The 9220-nt window shown below is 39.1% G+C and overlaps 1 protein-coding gene across 1 annotated transcript in view; it reads right to left on the reverse strand.

The window, feature by feature from the left end:
* The window catches only part of Memo1 (mediator of cell motility 1), a 121138-nt gene extending 112067 nt beyond the window's left edge, over window positions 1–9071 (reverse strand). Inside the window, exon 1 of the mRNA XM_033763487.1 lies at window positions 8981–9071. Coding sequence (XP_033619378.1) covers window positions 8981–9071 — 91 coding nt within the window. The remainder of the gene's footprint in view (window positions 1–8980) is intronic.
* Between the last annotated feature and the right edge of the window lie 149 nt (window positions 9072–9220).

A 9220-nucleotide genomic window follows, 5' to 3' on the forward strand; every position in this document is an offset into this window, starting at 1 on the left:
AAAAAAAAAACGAAACTAAACAACAGCTTAAAACCTTCCAATGACTACGGACTATCTCCCTCAGGTAAAAGGCCACTCAGGGCCTAAGACTTTGTGTCCACACTCTAGCCACCTGACTCATCCCACTACTCATCCAGGTGCAATTAGTCTCATTTCCTTGCTGTTCCTCAAACACTCCAAGTTCCTTCCACCCTCAGAATCTATAAAACTGCTACACTCCCTTACCTAAAACTATCCATTCCCAAATAATCTGCAAAACTTTTTATTCTTTCACCTAATTCAATTCTTCACTCAAATATAATCTTAGTGAAGTCTTCCCTTTCCATATTTAATATTGCATCCTCTACCACCACCACCTCCCAGCCCTCAGAATCCCCTGTATACCAAGCCAGCTTATTCTCTACAGCACTTTCCTCCATCTATCATACTACACTGTATTTTACCTATTCACTTCATTTATTGTCTGTCTCCCCCAGTTAGAATGTAAGCCCTTGGAATGTTGTCTGCTATACACCTCTAATGCCTAAAACAGTACATTTCACCAAGTAAAAGTCAATTCATTCATTATTGAATCACTAAATGTTAAATCAAGCTTCTTCAAAAGTGCCAAGATTGTTAGGCCCAATTCAAACTCTAAGACTAGCCTAATTAAAATATACCAATTTCTTTATAAGTAAAAGGAGTAACAATCTTTTATTATATAAATACCATTCAATATTTGTGTTTTATTTATGCTTTTTTAATTTTATAATCTAAGACATTTACTTGACAATTATAAAAATGCTTACTGAATCCACATAGCTTGAACTTCTCCCTCTTTCTGTGCAGGGTGGCATGCACCCATAATCCCAGCACTCTGGGAGGCTGAGGCAGGAGGATTGCAAGTTTGAGACTAGCCTGGGTAACTTAGAAGGACACTGTGGCAAAATAAAAAAAGGGCTGGGCATGTAGCTCAGTATGAAAACTCTGGATCCAATGCCCAGTGCCATAAGAAGAAAAGAAAAAAAAAAGAACAAACTTTCTTATTCTCTTTATTCTTGCTTCAGCTACAAGAAATCTTAAATTTAAATCTTAGCTCTGCCATTTATGAATACCATGTCTCGGGCAATGAATCCTCCTCCAAGTCTTAGTTTCTCATCTATAAAATGACAGAATAGGGGTGGATCAAAGACCTGCTTGTCTTACTCAATACCTAATCATAGGATTATTATAAAAATCAAAATTATACCATAAAATGTTTTATAAGCAATAAATGGTACGTACAAGTTAAATGTTCACACTGTAGTTTAAAGAAAAATCTGAAACGAAACAGAAAAAGTTCTGTGTTTGGGCAGCATCTCACCATTCTTACCAGCCCATAATAATAAACTAGTTTTAGAGTCAGACTGGCTCTTCCACTTGTCATACCTTAAACAAGTTACTCAACCTCTAGAGTCATTATGTCTACATCCATAAATGATGATAATACCCACACTGTAGCATTCTTTTGAAGATTAGCATTTATATACCAATGGTGGCGACCCTACTGCATGCATGCCACAGCTGTTTGTATCACTGACAACTCCAAAAGCTTCACCGTCACTATTATATAATTTGTATAAAATGCACCTACAGAATACATTTAATGAAAGACATTTTTATTTTTTCCCATTTTCATCTTCTTCAAATAGACAAAATTCAAAAAGTGTAGACCATACACACATGATGGAGGCAAGAAGGACCCAATTTTGACCTACAGATTCTATATGAAGAACAAGAAAAGAAGTGAGAACAAGCAGTAACCAAGCAGTAGCATAAAGAGTTTGTCTACTGAATCTGTTTTTTCCCTTCCCTTTCTCCAAGGTAAAATACCAGAATAAAATGCAAAGAAAAATCATCATATAGAAAACTGTATTTAGGGCTGGGGATTTAGCTCAGTGGTGCCACACCTGCCTCGCAAGCACAAGGTTGAGTTCGATCCCCAGTACCACAAAAAAAATAAAAACCATATTTAGTAACCTAACAGAATTCACTTTAAAATTAAATATATACAATAATAAATAAAATTATATATAATCATTTCTAAGAATATTCTATTAGTCAATTTTTTTATATCTCACATCAAGATATTTTACTTTTACACTCTAAAACTCAAAGTACATGCCAAAAAAATTAAGTTGTGGTTATCCAACTATAGAACCCTGATATAATTTTATTAAATTTGTTTAGAAACAGGAGTGGCACACACTGTAATCTCAGCTCCTTAGGAGGCAGAAGCAAGAGAATTCCAAGTTCTTAGCTAGCCTGAATAAGACCCTGTCTCAATTAAAAATAAAAAGGGCTGTGGGTGAAGCTCAGTGGATAACCTGCTCTAGGTTCAATCCTGTTAAAAAAAAAAAGAAAAAAAATCCAGCATATTGAAGGAAAACAACATAAAACCACATAAACAGAAAGCCTGCATTTAAGGTATCTATCAGCCAGGCATAGCGGCACACAGTTGTAATCCCAGCCCTTGGGAGGCTGAGACAAGAATATTGCAGCTGGGCTATCCCGTGAGTTGAAGGCCAGCCTAGAGTACCGAGCAAGACCCTGTCTCAAAACACACCCCACCAAAAGACACATATCATACAAACACTCCAAAAATGTTCTTTGAAATCTTTAGACTTTGATAAATCCTCGAGATTCCATGACACTATAGATTATGAGATCATCCATTTTACAGGAGGAAAAAGCAAACCTCCACTTTAAGCATTCACTTGTAAAACAGACCAATTTAAGATTATTCCAGAAAACAATGAAATGTAATGTGTCCCTCTGGGATTCAGAAAATGTTCTATTTCTTAATCGCAGGACTGGTTATATTAAGTGTGATTTGCATATATTTTCTTTTTTTAATTAATTAATTTTTAAAATTTTATTTTTTTCCATTTCCCCCCCTCAAGCCCCCTCCCCTTCCTATGTACAAAAGCTCTGGATTTGCATATATTTTCTACATGTATGTTTACTTTTTAAAATTTAATGTAATACTGCTATTAATCACATATCTAAATATGAAAGGTAAGAAGACAGAGCTTTTATTAAAAAAATAGGAAAGTACCTTATTCGTTGAGCTAAACAGAGATATTATAAAAATAAAAAAGCTGGGTGGGGCTGGGGATTTAGCTCAATGGTTCTGCTGCCTGCCTTGTAAGGGCAAGGACCTGAGTTTGATCCCCATCTCCATACCAAAAAATAAAAAAACTAGGCCAGGGATTTAGCTCAGTAGCGCTGCACCTGCCTCTCAAGCACAAGATCCTGAGTTCAATCACCAGAACTCAAAAAACAACAATAATAATAATAAAAACTGCAACCAGGCATGGTGGCACATCTCTGTAATCCCAGCACTCTCAGAGGTTGAGACAGGAAGACTGCCTGAGTTCAAGGCCAACCTGGGCTACATAGTGAGTTCAAGGCCAGCCTGACCTACAACCAGAGACCCTATCTCAAAAGAAAAAAAAAGCCACTTGATAAAGTCAACTTCTCTAAAACAAATAACCTTAGGTTATGTAGTAAAACATTAGCACATATAAAAATATAACTCAATATGAAAAAAACAAACAGTCCAAAAAAAAACACAAGCTGGATGTGGTGGCTAACACCTATAATCCCAGAACTTGGAAAGCTGAAGCAAGAGGATCACCTTGAGTTCAAGGCCAGACTGAGCCACCTAGTGAGTTCAGGGCCAGCCTGAACTACAAAGCAAGACCCTGTCTCAAAAATAAACCAAAAAAAGGAATAAACTGTGGTATATTCACACAACAGAATATAGTGTGAGAATGCACAGCATGGATTCACAGCATAACATGGATTAATCTCACACATGAGAGAATGCAAAGGAAACTCAAAGAATATGGACATGATTTCACACAGAATTCAAAAACAGACAAAAGTTTTCTGTAAGAAAACTGAGTTCTGGTACTAATAAACGTCTTGGGCTGAGTGCTGATCACACAAATGTGTTTATTTTGGAAAAATTCACCTAGTCGTACACATTTCTATAAACATGTCTTACATTAAATGGGCCCCTGGGCCAGGGATGTAGCTCAGTGGCACTGTGCCTGCCTGCCAAGCACAAGGTCCTGAGTTTGAGCCCTGGTGCCAAAAAAGGGGGGGGGGGCTTAAAAAAATAAACAAATGGGCCTTCAGTGGGTGTATTAGGTGTTCCAGTCTTTTCCTACCACCCATACTATGCTCAGAGACTTGACTGACAATAGATCTATCTACATCAGTGGTGGTGAGCCTATGTCACATGTGCATGCCCCAGAGAACTGTGTATTACTGAAAGATCTACAAGGTTCACCATTCCTGCCCTACATCCCCACTGGTCTTCAGGATTTAAACGTCAATATCTAGCCGAGCGTAGTGGCGCACTCGGGAGGATGAGGCAGGAGGATCCCTGTGAGTTCGAGACCAGCCTGGGCTACATAGTGAGTTCCAGATCAGTCTCAACTACATAGTGACACCCTGTCTCAAAAAACAAAAACAAAAAAACAAAACAAAACAATAAACATCAGTATCTTTGTGCATATGCTACCAACACTGACCCTCATTAATTATCTACTACTGTACATACCAAGCACTTTTAACATTTATTTATTTAAACACTGCTATGTTTGAAACTATGCTGAATATTTAGAGTCCAAAAAGTGAGTAAAACACAGTCCCCAGCTTCTAGGAATTCACTTATATACAGAGAGTAAGGGAAATGTATAGAGATACACACAGGGTAATATAGGAGCATAAAGGACATCAAACAGTGTGGGGGAGGCAAATCAGCAGGGTTCAGTTTCTTAAAGGGGGTAACACATTAAGTCTTTAAAAGATGAACAGGCATTATCTTGACAAAGAGCTTGTCAACAGAGGGAACAGTCTGAGGAAACAGAAGGTGGTAAGAGACAACATGATACATTTAAAGAAACAACGAACCCTGCCAGATGTTGCTTAAGGTTAGAAATCAAGACCTAGAACCAGGTGGGGAAGCCATTCAGAGACAAGAAGATATCGTCATGAAAGGACAGAGCTTAAAGAAAAGACAAGATGGAACAGGGCAGAAATGATCAAAAGAATATTCAGTCAATAGATTATTCAGACAGTAGCGCACAGAAGATAAAGCAGAAAGAAGTCTGGTAATAGCCTGGCTCAGCAGAAGACTGAGATTAGAGGATGGAAAGTTCAAGTCCAGCCTGGCAACATAGCAAGACTGCTTCAAAATAAAAAACAAAGAGGCAGGACGAGGGATGGATGCAGTGCAGTGGTAAAGGGTGTGCCTATCATGCTAGTGCCCTAGGTTCAATTCCCAGTACTACAGAAAGAAAAAAAAAAAAGAAGTGGGGGCCAGGGATTTAGCTCAGTGGTTCCACACCTGCCTGGCAAGCGCAAGGTCGGGAGTTCAATTCCTGGCACCAAAACAAAAGTAGTAGTCTGGTTAGGAGGCAGCTGTAAATGTCCTGACAAAAAAACACTGAAGGGTCGGTGACTTAGTTCAGTGGCACCACACCTGCTGGCCTCAAAAGCGCAAAGTGCTGAGTTCAAACCCCGGTACCTCCCCAAAAAAACATGAAGGGCTGAAATAAGGAAAGCTACACCAAAACTTAAGAAAAGAGACAAAACGTACAGTCTATTACTGGTCACAATCTTAGAATCACTAAACTACAGTAGAGGTCAGAAGACTTTTTCTATAAAGAACCAAATCATACTTCAGGCTTTATGTTCTACATATGGCCTCTATTACATCTGTTTTTCTTTGTTCTATAAACAATCCTTTAAAAAATTAAAACTATAAGTAGCTAGCAAACCATTTAAAATAACGATAACAACAACAACAAAAATGCCATAAGCTGTATTTGGTATGTGAGCCATAGTTTGCTGATCCCTGCTAGACACAGATAAAGGTAAAGTAAAGATTAACCTTTTTTTTTTTTTTGGTTTTCTGAGACAAGGACTCACTACGTAGTTGAGACTGACCTGGAACTCACTATGTAGCCCAGGTTGGTCTCGAACTGACAGCAATCCTCCTGCCTCAGCCTCCCGAGTGCTGGGATTAGAGGTGTGAGCCACCACACCCGGCGAAGATTAACCTTCTTATGAGATTAATTTTCCTAAAATGCTTCTTGCACCATAGTAGTTCCTACTCTGCTATCTCCATTGGCCCTCTCTGCCCAATGAGTAAACCCCTATGATGCCTAGCATCCATGGTGTCTATACTCTAGCTCCAATCTACTAGTCCAGGCTTATAAACTATACACACCAGAACCTTCCACTCTTACTAAATTGAACTACTTATATTTACCTGCCTATGTGTCTTTGTGAAATTTCCCAACCCAGTTCCTTCCCCAGCTCCAAATTTACCCAAACACCCTTCCTCCAAAGCACAGTTTCAAATTGTACCTTAAAGAGATTTCACCTTCCACAAAACTCCTATCTCAGTTTATCTAATTAAATTTATCTAAATTCCTCATGGGGAGGCAACAATTCATATTACTGCCTATTGATGAATCTAGAATACAAGGTGTAGTAAATAGTATGTGTGCATATGTGACATATATAAACATACTTTTTTCTCAAATAGCTAAATACCAAAAAGTAAATTGGGTTTCAATCTTATCTCTATCTGTAACTGAACATTTTAATTCTATGGACACAACTTGAACACTGCAATAACTGAAGAATGACAGTCCACAAACACATCTTTCTGATTCTTCACATTTTTAGGACTAGTTACTAGACCAATCCAAAGTTTACTTAACTATAGGTTTGGTTTTTTGTTTTGTTTTGAGACTGGGTCTTACTAAATTGCCCATGTTGGGCTCAAACTTTCCATCCTCCTGCCTTACACACACACACACACACACACACACACACACACACACAAGCCAATCCCCTGCTGGGATAACAGGCATGCGCCACAGCACCTGGCTTACTTTTTCTTTTTTACTTCTTTGTTTTTGTTTTTGTTTTTGGTACCACGGATTAAACTCAAGACTTTGTGCTTGTGAGGCAGGCTGCAGCACCACTGAGCTATATCCTGGAGACTTCATTTATTTTTAAGATACAAAGTAAGCTTTTATCAGCTGGGCATGGTGGCCCAGGCCTGTAAACCCAGCACTCAGGAGGCTGAGGCAGGAGGATCGCTGCAAGTTCGAGACCAGCCTGGGCTACAGAGTGAGTTCCAGGTCAGGCTCAACTACAAGTGAGACCCTGTCTCAAAAAACAAAACAAAACCAAAACAAAGTAAGCTTTTACAGTGACATTGCTTTAAATTCACCTCAAACCCTTCAACTATTACTCAAGTTTAAAAAGTCTTACAAGCCAGGTGTGGTGGTGCACATGTAGTCCCAACACTTGGGAGGCTGAGGTAGGAAGACTGCAGCGAGTTCCAGGTCAGCATGGGCTACATAGTTCAAAACCAGTCTGAACTGCATAACAAAACCTTGTCTCACAAAATAAATAAATAAAACAAAATAAAAACTCGTACAAGTGTACACCCCCGCAACCAAAGTCACACAGTCTGAATTTTAATAAGGTTCTCTAAGACAGTTCACAGTACCAAAATGGCATTACTGAGTTAATTCATTATTTAGAGATACAAGAATTATTTTATTTTAGAATTCTTTATATCACATAAAAGTTTTAAGGAAACAGTCCATATTAGTTCACTGCGGATAAACAACTATAATCACAGGATTTTTTGAGCTAAAGGATTCATCTCATATTTGCAAACATACACTGAAATTTAAGTCCAAAGTGTGAGCTATTACCAATTTTACTACCCAAAGAATGTTCGAGAATTTATAAAAATTCCTCCAGAACACTTGCCCACATTCCAAGACAAACTGTAACAAAAGTTTAAAACACTTCAGCTGGTGATGGAGCTCAGTGACAGATAATTTGCCAAATTAGCCAGGTCCTGCGTTCATTCAATCTCCAGTAGGTCAAAAATAAAAAGTAGGGCCAGGGATTGAGCTCAGTGGTTCCACTGCCTGCCTCACAGGTGCAAGGTCCTGAGTTCAATTCCTGGTACCAAAATAAATAAATAAAATTTTAAAAATACAAACAGGTACTGTATACAAAACTAGAAGAAATACACCAAAAGATGACTTTTTCACTCTAATTTTAAACACACTGGAGAAAAAGTTTACAACCTAAAGAGGGTATTATTATTCATTGAATCACAGGATTAATAATTAACAATTTAGAAGACAAACCCAGGAGCCAAGGACTCCCCCAATTTTCAATTCTTATTCTACCACTGGCTTAGTTCTTGAATTTCTACATGTTTCTCTATAAACTGAACTTGAAGAGCTGCACTGACATTCTGTAAGACCTGGTTTATAACGTACTTTATAAGACCTGTTTATAAAGTACTTCAGGACGATGAAGGGAAGCCACTGTAACCATAAAATGTCCTATCTGCTTAATCCAAAACTACAGAGCTACCTGTTAGCAGCAGTTGCAAATCTAGTCATCACAATTCTTTTGTATCTTACAACAAATCTGTTAGGAAGGTTCATGTATTAGTAAGCTGGTTTAGCAACTTCAGAGAAAAGAATTTTTCTCCTAATCTTTGTCGTCCAATCGAACCTCCTGCTGAGAAACATAATCCAACTCATAGTAAGAAATTAGCTCTAGACATGAATAAACCTATACCAAATGAATGAAGACTATCGGGAATCACAGAGGAGCCTTCACTGTTAATATACCAAAAATATGATCTCAGAAAACAGTCGCTGTGAGTTTTATTACAAGATAAATCCCCAGTTTCTAAATTTAAAAAAAAAAAACTCTATAAAAGGTCTTTAGGCAGGAGACAAGACAAAATTCGTTCAAAACCTGAACTAATGGGCTAGGTAGTTCCAACACCTGCTGGGGCTCAGCGACCAGAGAGACTGGAGAGGCCGCTCGGGAAAAGTGCTGACGCCGCCTCCAGCTGCCCCCGAATGACAGTAACAATGCAAACACTGACAAAAGAGCTGGGAGGACACCCAAAGTGCCTGCCTGGCAGTCCTTCCATCCGAGCCCCAAAGTGCAAGGCGACAAATCCCGGGAAGGCCCATCCCTGACAGGTCCTGCGGGCGGCCGCCGGCCAACGTGAGAAAGTGCTTCCCTCCAGCCCAGGCGCGACGCAGAACGCAGCGGCGGCGAGGGGAGACGCGGCCAGTTCCCCAAGTGCCGGGGGCCGCGAGACTTCCTCCCGGACTCCGCT

This window comes from Fukomys damarensis, unplaced genomic scaffold (assembly GCF_012274545.1).
Source record: "Fukomys damarensis isolate Sample0158 unplaced genomic scaffold, DMR_v1.0_HiC HiC_scaffold_2, whole genome shotgun sequence".
Taxonomy (NCBI): Eukaryota; Metazoa; Chordata; class Mammalia; order Rodentia; family Bathyergidae; genus Fukomys; species Fukomys damarensis.